We start from the raw sequence: 20446 nt of genomic DNA on the forward strand, positions 1-20446 counted from the left end.
GGATGCTGAGCTAACTTGCGACAGAACATACCACCAATTAAACACTTGCCTGTCACATAAGAATGACTCCCACTTTCAGTATGAAAACTGAAAGCATTTAGCCTGCAACTCTCAGTGCTCTGACCCTAATTTTAAGAAAGTAGGCCAGTCACATTGGAAGATGGATTCTGACTACTGAAAAGCATCATTTTTTTTTTAATTTTTTTTTTTAAAGCCAGTTAAAAACAAAACCAACCAAACCAAAACAAACAAACACAAACAACCAAAGAGCCTCCACACCACGCACCCAAGGGCAAATGTTCTTTGTGGAGAGACAGAGAATACAGTGATTTGGTTGCAAACAACACTGCACTCGAGGAAGACAGAAGTAGTCTAGGGCCTATTTTGCAAAGATTTTTAATAGATGTATAGGATCTAAAACAATTCAGTAGCTGACAATATATATGACTTTCGCTAGTATTCCAAAGATAGAGATCAAAGTTTCTTTATTTAAGAAAAAAACCCCACAAACAACAACACACTGAGTTCATCTTGTTTGCTATTCAGCCTTTTCATCCAGAGTTAGCATGATTTCTTCTTCCAGTGGATGAATGAAACTGATATGAATTAACTGTGCTGCATATTCTCATTCTATCAAAAAATTATCTGAAGGATGATCTGCTTAAATAAGCTAAGTATGAAGAAAGTATGTCTCTGCTCAGTTTCAAACCGTTCTTCACTTGACCACAACCAAAAGCGCTCTCCCCTTCTTGTTGCGGGAGATAGTGGCTGTGCATCTCATACCCCTGTTTCTTGATGGCTTCTACCACCATGCCCATCTCGTGCATTAAGCAGATGCTCAAGATACCGCTTCAGACAGAGAAATTCCATTCCTGGTTCATCACACAGTCGAGCGATTAGCTATGCTAGCACCAAAACGGGGAAATGCTGTAAGCACAGGAGCAATTACAGATTATTTCTTTTATGGGGCAGTACTGCTGAATGTTGAACTACAGTTCCATTCTGGAAGTGCATCTCTGCAGATCTCCTTCCTCTCCTGTACCAACCTTCTATGGCTTCTCTTTCAGACAGACCAAATCTCAGGTAAACCGCAAGCCACATTAGCTCTCCACTCTCAGTGTGAATTTTCAGTGCCTTTATTCAGGGAAGTGACATTTCCCTGTTCGAGTTGAACCTGTTTAGCTGTTTCTCACAGCTATCTTATACAGAGGGCCCTGGTTACACCCAATCCATGAGGCTACTTTCTCCTGATAACACAGTATCTATTATTTCTCTCCAATTAAAGTCGGGGATATCTCCGAAAAACACTAGCTTTTTATAGTTAGAAAACACTGGGTTATTTTTGGCTGGAAATTTGACAAGTGTCACAAAAAGAACTTTAGGTTACAACAGCAACTTTTCAGAATAGCTAACGCAACATGCATCACAAAATCTACTAAAGCAGTAAGAAAAAGAAAATATTGTGCTTCACGCTAAGCTTACCTGAATTTTTTCCAGACCCAAATAATAAGATTTGTATCCAGCTTAAAAGTTTTTCCTTTTATTATTTTTAAGCTGTTCAGCAAGAATTATATAAGAAACAAACTTGGAATCTGACTGATAACAGTTGATGCTTACAGGTTATTTTTAGAAATCTGATCATCATAACAGTGACAGTGAACAGTGCTACAGCAAATACTACCAATACACAATGAAAATATACAGTACGTTTACAGCTGCTGACATTTTACACAATAACATCTCTAGTAATTGAATATTATTTCCACAATTTACTACTCAGATCTTAACAGTTCTTGTACATAAGCAACTAGAAAACAACCTATGGCCTAAGAAATGTTTATAGAGTGAGCAGCTTCAGAGTCATCATAGTATATGGACTGACAACCCCAGCAACCTCTATTGATGGTGAAAACAAAACAGATTAAGTTTCAATAGTTACAAACGCCTGAGGGAATCTCCAGTCCCAGAGATATTGATTATTTATTTTCAAAAACAAGACTTAGGAACTCAAGTGTCTGGCATTTTTGAAAAGACTACCTACTGTCTTATGAAAAGCAAAAAGTGAACGAAGCAAAGACCTATTTCATTCAAAGAGCTTTCGAAACTATAGTCTTACCATAGGGTGCCCTTCCAGCTAAAGGGTTTATTAATGGAGTTGGATTGCCACTTCCTTCCCTTCTGTTTCTGTCTGCTAGTGCTGGAAAATCTGAGAGGTCCAGTCCTGTCACATTTTCACTTCCATCTACAATAAAAGAAGATATTTCAAATTTCCTCAGTTTTACTCAAAGACTTCATTATGTGCAAGATAAATTTAGGATATATTTTCTTTCTTCTAGTTGATCTTTTTACTGTTTCTATTATTATTACAAAAAAGTACAACCTCTGTGTCATGAGACTAGCCTAAGGAGCATCAAGATGTTTGAGGGTTGTTCATAAACAAGAGCTAGTCAGCAGTATTTAGTACCAAGCTCTACTAATTTTCAATTAAAGACTGACACATAAAATACAGGCAGACTACCAAAATTACAGTACTAGGCTGGGTAGCCTGTTTAAAATTAAGAACTAATAAGAGCTATCAAGAAAATTGGGAGAAGATAATAACCCATATTAGCAGCAGCATCAGGGAACTCTTTTGTACTTAGGTAAGAAAAAGCTGAGGCAGCTGAAGAGCCAATGGAGTGCAAGTTACGCGGGACCATTTTTCAATTTGCAGCAGAAAATACTACACAGGCAAGGCCAGACTTGCAACTCTATAAAGATGTACAAGGTTCTAGGGGATGCCCAAACGCTTCTGCTCTGTGATGTCACCAGTACCTCAAGCTGCTTCGTATACACAGCCACCTACACAAACATCAGCACGGACAAATCTGAGGCATTTCTGCACATTTTCCCCTCTCCAGTTCATCACATTCAGGTGAAGAAAAAATTCCCAGAGAAAAATCCCAACTGAAACAACTGACTGAAAGGATTACATTTTAAGCCAGTTGTTCAAAATGAGTTTGTGATTTCAAAAGATTCTTTCCCTCTGCTTTTACTCTATATAATGTTTTTGTAGAAAATGGATATATCTTTTCTTCTCTGATCTCCTTTTCAATTCCATAAGCTATTTTGCATTTCTCTGTGACTAGGAAAAATCTATATTCATGTGATGTACAGTGAGTATGCTGCAGAATACTTTCACTTTGCCTTCAAAAGTAGTAAAATCAATTGTTATGAAGTAGTAACAGTTTCATAGCACCTCTCTTGAAGCAGCACTTCTATGGAACAACTTGAAAATTATAACAAAGTTCCATTCCAACAGCACAAAGTATTTCCAATTAGACTTAGTAAAAGTATCTCCCTACTGTACTTTAACATCAACACTAATCAGAGTAAACTCACCTGTTCCATTAAAAATGTTACTTGATAAGGAGTTATTCATTCCAAATGCCTGATTTCTGTTCATCCCAAATCCAGACATACTGTGAAAAAAAATCCAGGAAGTCAGACAAAAGGGTATGCATACTTTGTAATTCCCAGTGGAAGGCATTAACACTTAAATTATTTCAAGCTAAAGCAACCCACATTAGCCTAAACTCAGTTTCTAATTATTTCCTCTTATATTTCTGAAAACTCTGAGCAGCAGCAGTAGGCACTTCTCAATCAAGACACCTGCAATGACTTCAAAGTAACTTAGCTTTTTAAGAGCCACTGTGTCTTAAGACACGTCAACTATCATGTTATGACAAACGTGATCGTTACTCAATAATTTCATACGAAAAACTGAAGCAGCAGTAGTGAAGAGCCAGTCTGCAATCCATTCATTCATAGGTGGGATGGGATCATGGAAGTGATCAAGTTTGTCCTGACTCAGTTATAAGCTGAACGGTTATGGTGTGCAATCAACATCATGTACATATGGCACTATTATGAGTACAGGGACGGTCTCTGCCATACAATGGCTCCAGCTAAATGGAAGTTCATGTGGTCAGGCAAAAATGCTTAGAGAAATCTAAATATCATACAGGACTACTGTGGTCCAAAAGACACCCTCACAAATGATCTGCTTCACTCTGCGTCAGCTGAAGACGTTGAGAAGCCCAAAACAGGCCCCGGTGAGTGCAATTCTGAATTTCTGCCCTATAAGAAATCAGAACATTCATTTTTCCCATGTAATAGCATGGAAGTAGATGCTTCAGAAGTTTCTGTAAATAAAAATGTAAAATGTTTTCCTAGTGGAAATTTTACCTACACAGGCTTTTCCACAGTTACAAATGTGAAGCATTTAATTCCAATTTGAAATTCCCCTAAATGCTTCATTCCTGTCCTGTTTTGCTTTCCCAAGGTGGTGTATTTGAAAGACATCCAGACCTTTGACACCTCATGCAGCTGAGGAAACACATTCCTGGTATCATCTGTGAATTCTACACCTGGTGAGAGCACCAACAGAAGATAACTCGATTTTGTGGGCATATAATCTAGCCTGATGACAGATGGTATTTCTCATGGAAAGGGGTTTTTGTTTGCTTTTGAAGTAATTAGAAATAACCATGTTAAGTATTTCAGGGACAGTGAAGGGGTTAGACCACAAAATGCATACTTATCTACAACCACCTGTAACCTGTTTTACCAAGGTAACTAAGAAAGGGAAAGTGAAATATTTATTTATGTTCAAAGACCCAGAAACTTTCATTGCTTCAACTAAGGCAGCACTTCATGGAAGTGGCATAATTTATGCACCTGTAAAGGAAACACTGTAATTCTTTTTTCCAAGTATAATTTCAAAATTTTGTTAAATATATCAATTATCAATTGGATACGTACTACTGCCATGGTTCTGTAGGGTAATCAACTGTAGCATAAGAACTTGTCATTGTTCCAGTGATATTTCCTTCTCAACTTGTAAAAATTGTGGTTTCTTGAAAATCAGATACAGAATGCAAACAGTGAAGGATGAGGATTTAAATTCAAATGTTCCTACAGACAAGGATTTAACTACCTACCCTACTGCCGAACAATATCTAAACAAGTACTTTGTATACATGTATCAGTCTCCAAAATAATTGTCCTCTACATGCAGAGTTTTAAAGTATGTTACTATTTCAAGTTTTTGTGATGCTCAAGTTTCAAAAATAATTTTAAAAGATAATTTCATATTTTAAAGTATCATCTCCTTTACTTGCTGCTATACATCACAGGAAAGAAAAGGCAAATTCTATGTAATCAGAGGCAAGACACAAAGTCTTCTCACACTCCAAGAACATAAACTACTACTACCAAATCTCTATCGCTGCAATTGAGAAATGCATTTTTATGCCTATATCAGTGTGAAACTGCAGAAGTAAATAGCCTAACCAAGTTTCAGATAACCATGAGATTAGTTTTCACCTTCCTTTATCCATTTTGTAAAATACTAGATTGGGTTAAAGGTGGCACCTGAGTGCCAAGAGCTTGTCTGTGCTCTATGTAAGAGTCAGTCCTCTGGGGAAGGGCCTGAAGGCAGAAAAACTGGGAGCACAGAGATCGTGAGCTTGCGGAATGAAGCCTGGAAAGCAGTCAGCTGTGTTAAGCTGTAACTACACACATTAAATAATTAGAATCAACACACTTCTTACTACAAGTTTATCAGTACGAACTAAGCATAAACTCAGCATGAGAAGACAGAAAGCCTAATGATTTATGATGTTAGAATCTTGCCCAGAGTTAGAAAAAGAGCAGAAGTGATTGAGGAGCTTTTGGCATCCAAACAAGCACCAAATCCTTAACTGAACGGCAAACCACTTTCTCTACATTATTCCAAAATTTAAAGAAGTAAAAAACTAAGTCCCTCCAGTATCTGAATCAGTTAACTATTCTTCCAGCATCACTACTGTGCTTTTAAATCTTGCCTTTCTTCTTTGCAAACTTCTAGATGAACTGTCTTAAAGTGGGTGCATATACCTTCAAAATGACAATAAGTTTCAAAACTAAACTTGGGAACTCATGAGAAACATCACATATTTTAAAGGAGCAGCAGTAGAAATTCAAGAGTCAGAAACAGAATTTAGCTTGAAGGCCTCAAGAAGATTGTGTATTAGAAGCAGCTTGAAAGTTTATTTCCAGGAGACAAGAACACACAAAGCAGCTTTCGAGCTTTGTTCTAATGAATAAAAATTAGATTTCCAGAGCAGCATTTAAGCACGTCCATGGCTGTAGAGGGATGGTCCAACTAAACAGCCTTACCTGTTCACAGTAAAAGGTTGTCGAGAGGGTTGCTGCTTTGGCATACATATTATGCTTGGAGAGCTTCTGTTGGGGCTGCCTAACCCTGAACTGCTCATGCTGTTTGTCCTGCTGGGAATTCCAATGCCCTGACCAACCTGGGAGTGGTTCATCATATTCCTTGGATTCATAGGCAATATCCCCCTGAAAGAGAAAAACCATCCACAGAGATGAATCTGTAAATAGTATTTGGTTACTCATTGAGATTATTATGTAGGATGGACTTGTAGATTACTAATGCAGGATGGACTCTGAGCTGTTGCAACTTAATTTGTGCTTAGCATCAATACAGCATGTTTGGATTACCCTCTAATTAAAGCAGTTTTGGACTTCTTCAGAAATACCAGATGACCCATCACATACTAATCAAGTCCTTGGTCAGGTTTAGATAAATACTTAAGTATTATGCATTTGAGAAGGTGTTACAGCTCTTTTTTTTTAATGAGCACTTCAGACCTACTACCTTAATATTCTTATATGGCGTATGACATCCATAAAAAAACTTTAACTGTACATTTACCAGAACAATCAAAAACCAGCCTCTTACATTCTGAAGCAGAATTTGCCAGAAATTTGTTCTTTACATAGAAAAATCAAATACTGTCTTACAGTAAGTCCTTACTGTTTTACAGTATTATTTCCCTAACACAGGCAGTGGTCAATAGAAACAACTCTTTTATTATTTTATTTTTTTTTAATAAATCAGACTGTAAAGTAGTTGAGGCAAAATATGCAGAACACTTAACAAGAGCTCTGCACAAAGACACAATGGCAGAAATATTGGCTATCAATAAATACCTGCTCGGAGATGGAGGCGTGTGAAGTGACATTGTTGGTACCCCTGTTGTTGGCGTTACGTGGCTCGGTAACTGAGTGCCTTGTGATAAGCTGCGATTTAACTGAGGGGTATTGTTGCTCATTCCCCTCATTGGAAGGCCTAGTGCACCTATTGAAAAAAAATTCAGAGGGGTGGAGATATAGAGCAATCAGGAACAAAGTCTTCTCCATCAGGTGTAGATGGAAACAGTTTATGCTGACAACCCACAAAAAAGTGTAAAGACTGAAGGAAAGTGCAGTGTAAAAACGAAGTCCTTGTTTGCATAGTAGAAGCCCAATTAGTTCAAATTTAGCCCCATTTCTCTTAAACTTCAGGAAGGCTCTTTAAGGAATTTCTGCATTTGAGTTACTAACAATTTTTTTTCCTTTGAGATGTATTATGGCAGAGAAAGGGTTCAGAGTTTTTAAGTTTTTGATGAGGACATGAAAACCTACCAATTATCTCCAAAAAGGCAGCATTTTGAGAAAATTAGTAACTGCACTCAAGAAACACGTTAACTATTTCTGAATAAACTAGTATATATTTGGCTAGTATTTAGAAAAGTGATCTGTCTTGTTAAAAATTAAGCACACCTTTAACAAAAAAATGAAGTTATGAATATTTAGTTAACAATAACATTGCTTTTAGGACTACTAAAACTACTAAAACAATTTTAGGCCAGTTCTCTGTAAAGTTCAAGTTACTTCTGTTTGCTAACAGAACTTCAGTGTCCATGACCAAGTGAAGTTCAATCTTTTGAGAAAAAAAAGCTAACAGAATTTTAACTGCCCTCTATTAGCATTTTAAAATATGCAAAAGATTTTTAACATTTTGATCAAAAGTATTTCCTACTAAACAACTGAGTGCGATAGAATAAAGCAAGCACTTCAGTGAGGTAAAAAAAAAATTATTTTAGAACAGCAAAAGATAACCAGTTGCTGCCCTGTCTCAAAATGTCCAAAACCTTTATGAAGTTTCTCATCATTCTCACATCATTTTTGTGTGTTTATGAAGTTTCGGAATGATGTTCAAAGACAAGAAAAAGTCATTTAGTGCAACGTATCAACAAAAACAAACTTAGCATACAAAATGTGACAGCTATAAGTAATGGTGCCTACTGCTTTGGTGTAAGGCTGCTGAGGTAGACTCACAGAACTCAAAACCCTATCTTGCAGACCAAATAAAAGAAAAATGATGATGAACCAGCACTTTCTCATGGTAGATCACCCCTGCGAAAGAGCTGAATATGCCAGTGTATAACGTGATTAAATACTAAGAATGGAAAGAATGGAGGTAGCATATGCTCAGGTTATTATCATGGGCAAGGTCTGAAGAAACCTCCCAGTCACTTACCTCTCACATTTTAAGAATTGCTGTCTGTCCCTGTCCTACCCTACAATTTGCAATCCAAGAAGTTTGCAATATCACTCAAAGTTCTGATAACTTTCAAATTTATCTCTATACATTCAGATTAAGAGGTATGACTTGCTATATAGCAAGCCTCCTAAGATTTCATTAAATGCTGATTATATCAAAGTGTTCACTGTAAATATTTTGGCAATTTGCTGCATCAGAATAATTTCAGTGAGCATAAATATATAAATCACATTTAACGCTGATTAACAATTAGGTGGAATTTTAAAAATAAAATTATAAAGAAAAGATACATACACTTCCAAACTAGATACAGTACACTGAAAAACATGATTACAATATTCAGGTTAATTTTATGCAAGCATTTGTTTTAGCAAAGCCAGTTTTACACTGATGGTTATTTCTTATCGTTGGCTTTCTTTAAACTAGAACTTTGAATAAGTAGGGCTTTTACAGTGAAGTAGAACTGTAATCCTGTGGCTGCCAAGTAGGGGCAGTTGAAATATTCACCATAAGAAAAAATAGTATTTTTTCTTATGCTTCCTTTTCCCACTTTTTTAACTGAGAGATCTGCATGGGCTACACTGGAGACTGATCAATGAAGTGGCCAATTTCCTGCCTAATAGTTCAGATTTAAGTTACATTAACTTTAAAACATGACATCTTGCTAAATGACTGACAGCTACCAATCTGAAGGTGCACAGGTATTATCAGTCTTCTTTTCCCAAAAGTATTTTAATCAAAAGTGTTGACCTCAACACAGAAGTTTCTTGCTCCTTTTTCTTAATATTTGGTGGAAACTTAACTCTGATAATATTTACTTTCTAGTTTTTAGCCATGCATGTCTCCATGTCAGAGACATTATTTCCCAGGCACCATGACCAACTAAATGAACAATAAAGTTGATGAAAAAAGTTTAACCTTACAAATAAATAACAAATAACTCTTGATACACAGAATAAATAATGGTATAAAGATACTGAAGTAGTTTAAGTCTGAAAGGTTCAATAGTGCCAGACTGAGGACCTAAAAAGCCAAGAGCCAAATATGACTCTCAGACTGGCCAGAAACTGCTCATGTATCTCAGTAACTTAATTAAATGCCACTTTATATTACATGGCCACTCATCAGCAGCCACTGAGACAGTAAAAAAATCACTATATTTTTTAAACTATTTGAAGAAAGCCAAAAGAAATGGTGAAGGCCATGCACCTAGCAAAGCTTTTAGTTTGTCCAGATAAAAAAGCCCACACTCTTTCAAGTACTCTGAAGACACTTTTTCTTAGAATCTGACTCAGATGCACTGGGCAAAAAAGCTGCAAACATTCAAAAGCGTACAGTGACAAAAGAGAGATGTTCACAAACCTGTTTTACTTCTGTAACTGTATCTAACTCAGATATCATGAGTCACTTTCTGGATGTACCTTTCAGCTACAAGGAGGTTCAGTTCTCAATGCTGGCCCTTATGTTAAGTGGCTAAACATTACACACTGTGACTGCTGCTCTGTTAAGTCTTCCATTGCAACAGTCATACAAGACTGTCAGATATAGAAAAAAAATCTTCCAGGTATGGTAAAACAAAACAAAACAAAACAAAACAGTGGTGCAGAAGGCAATAATCTTACTGGCATAGTTCTTTGCCAAATGCAAGCTGCCAAGCATGTACACAAGATTTAATTTGCTCCTGTAGAGCACGACATACCGATTATAATTTAAGGTATAATTTCCTTTTATTCCTTATGTATTTTTCTGAACTAAGCTCATTTTGGCCCAGCTCATTTTCCTTAGTTTTTCCTTCAGAGAGTCACAGCTAAATCACATACACTCTTTAGAGGATTATTATATTTGGATACTTAACAGCTATACAGTGTCAGTATATGACACTTTGCATACTAAACACTGCAAAAATGCATACTAAGCAAAGCAAAAATGTATCTTCACAAAAAAAAAAAATCACACAAGTAAGGAGACATACTGAGTTTTTTACAGTCACTAGAAAACAAAGCCATATTCACATTCTCTATCCAAAGAGCACAAAACTAGAACATATTTACCATAAAACAAAATATAATGAGGAAGAGGAATTCTTACTTTGTTGCCCGTATAAACTTGCCCCAAACTGAGACAGCTGACCTGATGTTGATGGTGACGCCAGCATCTAAAATGTAAGAATAAAAGGTTATTAAAGACAGAAAGATATTGTGCTATCTTGCTCTGAAAGTTTACAATGGTATGTTCTTTTGCTAAGAAAGCCAACATGGCAACTGAAAACTCTTTTAAGTAATTAAAAATTCTAGAAATTCCACAAAATATCTGCACAGTAGCATATGTAACAGTATATTACACATCAATAAAAATGTATGACTTTACACCTATAAAAACAGAATTTCTTTTACTTGTGACAGATAGCATAGAGAAATAAGATGTACAAGTTTTCCATTTTCCTATCCTTGTAGTTAAGAGACCCATCTTTACAGAAGATGGAAAACTCAGTTATTTAAATAACATATAGGATGTTTTTTTTTCCCCTGCAAAACATGCATCATACAAGCAGATCAATCACTGTTCAATGTAATAACAGCGAATGCAAAGTTTCTATCAGTAACCATTAGTTACAATAGCAGAAGGTGGGAAATGTGTGGCTAGGTAGCCACAGATACACAGGAACAGATATGCACATTAGATAAGATTCCAATTTTAAAATTATAATCTATTGCCCCAAGAGCTAGCTTCATGCTTGTGCACACCATACAAACAGGTAAGATGTACAACTGTCAGAAGTAATCTTTTCTGCTCTATCATACCCACATTACAGATATCTCATATTATTGAATACTTCCACTAAAACCTTCTCTGTTCGCTTTTCAGACATCATGCAAGAAACATGACAAACTAAAGAGACTCTCAATGAGAGTAAGATCTAGAAAAAATAATGATCTACGAAGAAAGACTGATATTTGTGTTTGCATACTCCAAAGAGAAGGCAACTAAGATAGGGACATGACACCAGACTTCCAGTCATCAATGTGAGAGGTAAAGAATAAACTACGCTCCATGCTGCTGTAGAAATTCAAAGTATTAATTCATTTGAGAAACAAGAGATTTAGGCTAAATATGCAGAAAAAGGAGCCATTTGCAATCTTAAGGACAGTTAAGCACTGGAACATCCATCTCCGGATGTTCTTAAAGAACCAGTTAAATGTTCATCAAAATCAGGTATTCCTGATTGTCCCTTGGAGCAAGAAGAGGTATTTATTAGTTGACCTAGTCCATCCAGCTCACAACAGAACATGCTACTTGTACTTACTAACCCATACTTGTTTACTGCAGCAGTCTGGACTTGGATTGGATTTTAGGATGGTTTCAAAGAAAGGAATGTCTGGATTCTTCCACGTAAGGGCATTTCAAGCTTTTCCAACTCAAGAGTAAAGAATTAAAATCAGAATAACTTTTCCTGTAATACACTGCACATTTCTCTGTTGACTTAATCTAATCTTAACAGATGTAACACTAAACCAAACCTTATAAACTGAATCTGCTATATTAGTTGGCTATACTGGGGCTAAATCTAGATGGTAGAAATGAGAAAAAAGACATGCAGGGTAGACACTAAGTATTGAAAGTAGCATTCACATCTGTAAGTCACCAAATATTTATGATTTTTTGATTACACACAGAAGGCATGAGAAATTAAAGCAGGCAATTACTGTAACTATCAGAAAATGTATCAGAAATAGCACCCCAAAATACTATATGCTCAAGTATCTTTTGAATGAAATGCACGTATTTGATAGTAAACAACTAGAGTAACAAACATCCATATTTGCATACATAAGAGGTTTGAAATTAAGGCAAAAACTTTCTGCAGAAAAAAAAAAATAGAACGAAGATATGTGCCAAACTGGACCAAAATTCTCCTTTCTTAGTGAAGAACTGGCTGTGAACAAAAGAACATTTTAAATAACTAGTAGTGGTTTCAGCTCAGCACTCAAATGGCAAAGTTCACAGGCCACACCTGCATCAGCAAGATGAGAAGCGCATTCACTAAACAAAAAATTTGGTCCTGAGGGCCTAACATGCATACTGTATGCATTTCTAACTAGAGTTAGCTATGACTGATGGACTTATTCCATGGACTAGTTGCCCGTTAGTAAGTGGAACATGTTTGGTGCACTCCTGGAGCATCTCTTCCAGCCTGTTTTGATTTAGAAGGAATCAAATCCACTCACACCAAGACTGCCCTACAATGTGAACCAAGGCATGCTGAAGTGGGGACACTTGAGAGACAGACGTCAAAAGCACACTCCCCAACCCAAATGAACAAACTGATGTTTGTTAAGCATTGACAAAACAAGCTGATAGAGTGGTTTTAAGAAAGGAAAGTCAAAGTAAAATGTTGATGTAAAAAGAACCCCAATATATTCAAAGTCTGACCAGTGGGAAAATCCTAGAACACGTTGCAAAGTGTGGCAAATTGTAATTCCATGAAAAAAAAGGAGAGAAAAAGTTATGAGACACCTTCAGAGACAATGACAAGGGCATGCAAGTGGGGAATAATAAAAAGAAAATAAACCAAAAAGCAAACAACATACACACACACACAAAAAAAAAAACCAAACCCAAAGAAAACAAAAAAAAGCACCAAAAACCACACCACTAAAAAGACCCTCACAACAACAACCCCCAAAAAACAACCAGACACTGAGACAAAAACAGCAGTCAAAAAGTACTGCTAGCTTTGGAACAGGTAAGCAAAACAGTTAATCCAGAAACAAGATTCCCTAAGAACAGCTGCTCAGGGCATTCAAAAATTGCTGTGATAGCATGTGATATAATAAGCAGAAAATAGTATAAATCTCTGCATAAAATCCTTTCATTTATAAAATTAACTTGGATTAAAAAAAAATCATGGACCTAAGAAATTCTAGATTACTTGAAAGAGAGGAAAAAGAATCCCACCTCTTCTATACTGAGTACTACTTGATTTCTAAAATTCAGTTAAAAGAAAATGAATGGTAAATAATATTTAATGAACACTGCTTATTAGAAATTGGATTTTCTTTTGAAACATTGTAAAGTAGGTCACCTGTATTGTGCCATTTGCTTTTACATGAAAAGTTAATTGCAAAATGACTCGTAGAGAAACCTTTCTAGAAAACCATAATGAAGGCCAAGTATTAAATTCAATAAGTCTAACGACTAGTCTTAAAGTTATAACATACTTAGAACATCAAAGATAACAAGCCTCGAGAAGAAATAAATAAAAATTTCTGTGGATCTGTTCCAGGCTTATTAAATGCAGCATTTCTCAAATCTTATGGAGAAAGAATCTGCTGTATGGGTATCTCATTTATTCTCTCTCGAGGTTATTTTGTAATATGCCAAAAAAATCTCGCCATTATTAACTTTTTTTCTGTCACAGCTAAGTAAGAAGCCTTTTCAAGATTTGTCTTCCTTTTCTATTAGTTCCATATAATTTAGGTCAACAGCAAAACAACTAACTTAGCCAAAGCTTGCTACTAGGACCTTCATCGGCATTCACAACCTCTGAGTAACTGTTATAGTCCACTGCAACCTGGTCTAGCAAAGATAACAAAGTTTCAAGATAAACGCTATTAGTAGTATTAAAAACATTCCTTCTTGCATTCTGCAATCTTTATTTTACCTGACTGCACCACTGGCCACACAATACACCAAATAGAACACCTCTTTGAGAGTATTCTTGCAACAGTGGCTGGAAGTCACTCTTGTATTTCTTTTAGTCTACAACAGCCAAAGGTCATGATAACCTTAACAAAAACTAACGCAGTCCAACCCTTAAGGTGACAAAAGCCTCTTCCAGTTGGTAAGATCTTCCAAACTTCAGCCAATTATGTAAATATTTTAGGAAAAAAATGCTCAGAAATATACCTGTAACAACCTCTGAAAAACAAACATCCCAAATTACTGAGATCACATGAACAGCGCATTAGAGCAGCATGTATGCAACACCAACTTCTTAAACAAGTGACTAATACTTTCTGATCGAGTCAAGGAAATGGCTAAACAAACTTCTGACACCTATAGCTTTTGCTGCACATGTACAAAACCAACTCAACTCCATTCTTCAAACTTTGACATTTAGGTTTAAATCACTTTGCCAGGGGTTAACAGCTACAAAATCCAGTTGTGGAACAGCATGGGATTTCTGCTTCTATTCCAACCTTGTGTGACTGAACTAGACAGATTGGTACAATTGTTTTTTCCCTGTACATGTTAGGAGATGGAGGACGCCTAAGACTTGCACCTCCCACAGGGCAAAGAGAGCTGAGCCAGCAAGACCTTGTGTACCATGAAGGGTGAACTTTATTCTGATACCATACAGAAGGACCGACATGCAGGACTGAGCTCATGATAGTCAACTAAGATGTGAACATCACTTTACTCACAAGCCTCAAATAGTCACAGTGCAGTTCTGATGATGGAAGATTCAGCTTCTAAACTCAAACCAACTGACAATCCAAGCAGATGGCCCAATTTTTTTTGACTGGTCCATGCCAAAACTCAGTAAGCCATAGCGTGCTATCTGGCAATTTCCTGCTCCTAGTGATGAAGATGTTACTGTAACTGCTTTCATTAACTTTTGATGGGCTTACTGCAGTAAGTTCATTTAAGTGTCAACAAACTTGCACCAGCAGTTTGCCAGAACTGAAAAAACTGCTGCTTTTCACAACCCTCCCAAGAGGGAGGTGGCGGGAGGAGGCCCAGCAACAGTGCTGCCTGATGGGCTTCCCACCCCAAATTCTGGTGGGCACAGCTGCCTGTCACCAGAAATGCCATGATAGGGACACCTCGGCACCAAGAAAAATCAGCCAAGCAACGCTTCTGCCAATACTGCTATGTTATGCAGGTAAAGCATAAAGCAGGGGTGTCAAACTCATTCTCACCGGGGGCCACATCAGCCTCGCGGTTGCCTTCCAAGGGACCAGTGTCATTTTGGGACTGTATAAATGGAGGAGTAGTTACATTTATACAGTCCTAAAATTACATTGGGCCCTTTAAAGGCAACCGCGAGGCTGATGTGGCCCCTGGTGAGAATGAGTTTGACACCCTTGGCCTAAAGCTACTTTCTTCAAGACAAAGCAAGCTGAAGGTAAAATACATCAATCCAACACTAGAAGGTCAACTAAAAGCAAAACATGTTGGAATAAGCAAGTAGGTCTGTGAGTAATATCTGGCCTGATAAATGATGGTTTTCTCACAGGTGCAAACATCAGCATCATTTTGTATTTGCACTACTTTATTTCTGGTATCTGCCATCTGTGGCTCACTATTTAATAATAAACCAGCTGACCCATAGCCTCAAAAGAAGAAAGTGTTATATTGATGTAAAAAATAATAACAAATCAAGCCAACAAATAAGATATTAAAAAACATAGATTTTTCTATACTCTGCCAGTTTAATATTTAGTATTACTATTAGTCCTCCTCTAGATTACAAAGCAGTTTTTGATACATTTACAAAATTCACATTACAAGAAAATATTTCCAAATCTCAAACTCAGAGACCAATGAAGAAATTTTGAAAGCCTTATATTTGCTGGGTATTATTTGCAAGTGAAAATTGTTACTGATATATGTTAGTTGTGAAATATAAAAACAAATACAATGCTGAAAAAATATATGAAATTTTATTCAGCCTTTCAGATGTCATCACTCACAGCTGTGGTCTCCTGTGTCCAGTGGTACTTGGGAAGCACAGGGAGGGAGGACCACACTACAAGCATCACCTTTTGAATTACACTTAAATGGATTTTTTTGTTGTTGTTGGTAGCAGTATCTCAAGATCTTAAAGGCAAGATGTTGCCTTTGAATGACAGTGACATTATCAACATGAGGTTAACATGGCTATTAAAGTAAAACTCTAAAAATAAATTCTTCCTGTGCAGAGACACTCTGATGGTACAGAGTACTAATGAGCCAAAAGATTACTGAAAACTTGTTGAAAGCTGCTACAAAAAAAATGCCATAAGCAATTAAGAACTAAGACTACAAAGTAAATATTTTATTTCAATTAAATAACCAGTTGCATATGAAAAACTAAAAGCAAACAAAAAACCCCAAACCAACCAACCCCAAACCACCCATACACTGAGCATGTAAACCACCCACATTACAATACAATATGTTCGGTGAACTGAATGATTGTGTAAGAAACCAAACATTTCTGTTCTAGAAGAGGCAGAAGATTTTATGCATGGAATTAATCTGGTCCAAGGAACCACTTTATATGCTGAAGCTGACATATACAAACTACTATATATTGTTGATTTAAGTGGAGATGCAGTAAAATATAGCTTTTATATAAAGTATGGAATCAACAATTTCCAGAGTCATTTAGCTCTATTAAAAAAAAAATCTAAATACAAACTCAACCATAGTGAAAATTATATAGTACAGTCCTCAACAGTGAAATGAATTTCCTTGTGACATAATCTCAAATTGTAAAGTAAGTGATGTGAAATAACTTTAATTCATATATATAGTTCTTGCAAACTGTGTAAGAGTATAAAAAAATAATTTTCCTCTCTAAATAAAATTACTTTATCATGGATTGCTTTATTTGATAAACCCATCCAGGTACAAACTTATAGGTGAGACAGTAAAAGGCTGCATTTTATTCTAAACTTCTGGTTCTGAAAGAGTATAGTGAACTAAAACAGAAAAACTCCCTCAATTTGTTTCTAATCTCATCCATTGCACGTCCTTCCAACTGTATGCAATTAATGGCATTGTACTTTCATCCATTCAAAGTCTGATGTTATGTAGTGTTTGTATGTTTGTTTTAAATTATGTATTCCCTAGAAGATGCAAAGAATGTTTACTTACTCCCTGGGAAAGGCAAAAAGCACCTCTGTTGCTTTGCAACTCACACTTCAAAGAAAAAAGCTTAAGCCACATTTCACAAAGCAAGGAGGGTAAACCAGCCCAATATTCAGTCAAATATGCAATTATGTGTATATGCAAAGAGATGCATATGAAAATATTCATTTGCTATTTATAATTAGAGACAATTATTTTCTCCCAAAATAAGCTCTTCTCCTCCACAAATGGATCATAGAACCATTTTGGTTGGAAGAGACCGTCAAGAGCATCAAATCCAACTGTTAACCTTACACTGGCACTATACCATGTCCGTAAAACCCTCTTCTACAGGTCTTTTAAACACCTCCAGGGATGGTGACTCCACCACTTCCCTGGGCAGCCTGTTCCAATGCCTGACAACCCTTTCTGTGAAGAAATTTTTCCTAATATCCAATCTGAACTTCTCCTGGTGCAACTTGAGGCCATTTACTATCATCCCACCATTTGTGCTTGGGAGAAGAGACCAACACCCTTCATGCTACAACCTCTTTCAGGTAGTTGTAGACAGCAAATAGGTCTCCCCTCAGTCTCCTTTTCTCCAGGCTAAACAGCCCCAGTTCCCTCAGCTGCTCCTCATCAGACTTGTGCTCCAGACCCTCACCAGCTTTGTTGCCCTTCTCTAACTATTCAAACTATGAAAAGTGCTGGCTCTACTCAACCAGCCAGCATTAAGCATGAATTCTATAACTGCTTCTGACACAAGAAGACTCCATGGGAATTCTTAAGTACTAACAATATGCAGCATCTGAAGTTAAATTATGACTAAACCAACAAACTCTCATGCAATGACTCAGGCAAATGCCAAGCAGGATGCTTTGGGAAACAAGATACCATAAGTTTCCTAAGAATCCTAAAAAACTGTATTAGAAAATCAACAATCCAGCTGGAACAACATGGTGTTCAGCAACCCTAAAGCCAAAGCTGTCTCCAGAAGACTGATTAGACCCTTCCACATTTAGTTTCCCAAACTTAGCAGATTCTGGATTTCCGTCTCCGTGGTAAGCCAAGTCCAGTTTCAGGGTTTTATCTCTTGTAAAAGTAACACCTTTTTATAAGGCTATATATCTCAAAATACGGACTTAGGTAAAGGTTCTATAAATTACTGCAATGGAAGTTCACAGTAAAAGACTTTGACAACAGCTTCTGACTATCCCTTCACTGTATCACCACCACCATGTCCATTACAAGACAAACCCGCTGATGTTTGCCTTCATGCAACTGTCTCATGACAGGAACACCTGCATTTGATCCATCACAGACATGCTTCCACTACATCAGGATGGAAGAAATCTTTAAAAAGCAGGCTCCCAGAATCAATAACCCATTTCACTAGCCACAATATCCAAATCTGAGGACCTCCTACTTCAGGAAAGGTAGTGCCAGGGAGTTAGATCAATAGTTGCAATGAGCCAAAAATGTTCTGCAGGCTAGGTCTTACTTGCCCCAATTATTAAAATATATTTGATTCCGCAAGAAGGCAAGTTTTGAAAGAATCGAGCTGCAAAGGTCTCAACTGAGAAAATCCATAACTAGTTAAAACATTAAGATTTTTCAGAGAGAAGAATAAGCTCAAACTAACTCACTAGAAGTGCAAATCGGAATTATTATCATGTTACTGTGTACACTTTATAACCTGTAGAACAACTAGGAAAGAAAATGAACAGCAAAGCTCTGGGCCAAAAAGTGAAAAAGCGTTCATTGAAAAAATTGTCCTAACTTTCCTCATAATTTGAGCAGATCTTCATTAAAAGGCATGTCTGTCTACTGTCAGATTTATTTCTGCAGTTCAGTACAACCAGAGATTCCCTGATGTTATATTCTTATATCCTCTGAACAGGGGATCGGGCTAGACTGATTAAACCTCATAGAGCCATCTCTTACAGTCTTATTCATGAGAAGTCGTAGCAGTTCAGACTGAACAGGTGACATATTTTCTCAAAGCACACTGTCCTTTTTTTTTTATTTTGCTCCTTACAAGTGTCCTGGTCTTGTTAAAAACAAGTTTCTCTTTTAGTGGCTTTTTCTTTCAGCTAAGTTTTTCTAAGTAACTGCACTTGCCTGAAGTTAGATGCATATTTTTTCTTGGACACTGTGCTCGGTGCTGATGAGATGACATGGAACGCTGAAGAAGGTCATGTTTAGATTTATTACCATGGTAACCAAGGTTAACTGATAATGGGACATATTTGCCAGAGGGTTGGAGAGAACAGGTGACTAAATCTAACAAACTGAGTATTTAATCCCATAATCGTTATACACCCTATATAAGAGGGAGATCACGAGGTCTCTCTCTCTTCGACCATGGCCAGCATCTAGAGATGATGCTGCCTGTCTGCCTGCGAGCCAAGGCCAGGCCCTGCATCCCTCAATCCAGTTCTGGTTTGCTGTGAAGTCCCGCCAATGACTTCCGGGTGCCTGCCCTGCAGCTGCTGCAACCACGCCAGCTCTGCACAGGAGGGGTTAAACGCTGCTCTATGGTGGGAGGGATTAACAGAGGGCATCTGCCACAATTTATTGTCACCTTGCTTTAAACCTTGACAAGAAGACAGTAAGTTCAAAAGTATATGAAAGTTTTGAGTTACCAATTTCTACTATTGTCACTCTATCCAAATAAAAACGCATGCATCTCTGTCCTCACAATGATTTTGCTGAGTGCATAGACAGCTCAATTAAGTTGGTGAAACTAGCCACAAATAAACTCTGTAATTATTTTGTGGGCACACCGTGCATTTTGCTGTCAATTTAAGTTACACGATTACATTTGTTTCAAGGCAAATCTTAAACTATTTTCTTCACCTGTTCTATTCCCTGCAAATTCTGTAAAATGTCTGATTTAATTACCAAAGGACTATTGACCTGGTTATCATGCACTGACCCTAAATGCAGCAGAATTCATAGAGCATTCATGGATTTACTCTGTTCCTCTTCCCTTTTGGCACAGGAAGGTTTGCAATGACTCAAGGCAAAGACACTTGTTTGGTAAAAAAGAAGCATTAGACACCGTGAGTAAGACCTAATCTAATCTAAGGAACCATAATTTTCTACCTAAAACAACAGACCCAAACAGCATCCTAATGGTTTTGGAAGCACTTGTGCACATGAGTAACGTGC

The 20446-nt window shown here is 37.0% G+C and overlaps 1 protein-coding gene across 4 annotated transcripts in view; it reads right to left on the reverse strand.

Moving 5' to 3' along the window:
- CNOT2 (CCR4-NOT transcription complex subunit 2) overlaps nt 1-20446 on the reverse strand; it is a 90224-nt gene that overhangs the window by 16421 nt on the left and 53357 nt on the right. For all 4 annotated transcript variants that reach the window (XM_082043014.1, XM_082043011.1, XM_082043013.1 and 1 more), the window contains 5 exons: nt 10523-10589; nt 7039-7186; nt 6202-6384; nt 3382-3461; nt 2117-2242 (listed from right to left, as the gene is read on the reverse strand). In XM_082043014.1, the coding sequence (XP_081899140.1) occupies nt 2117-2242; nt 3382-3461; nt 6202-6384; nt 7039-7186; nt 10523-10589 (604 nt within the window). The remainder of the gene's footprint in view (nt 1-2116; nt 2243-3381; nt 3462-6201; nt 6385-7038; nt 7187-10522; nt 10590-20446) is intronic.

Source organism: Streptopelia decaocto (genome assembly GCF_964273445.1).
Source record: "Streptopelia decaocto genome assembly, chromosome: 1".
NCBI classification, from domain to species: Eukaryota; Metazoa; Chordata; class Aves; order Columbiformes; family Columbidae; genus Streptopelia; species Streptopelia decaocto.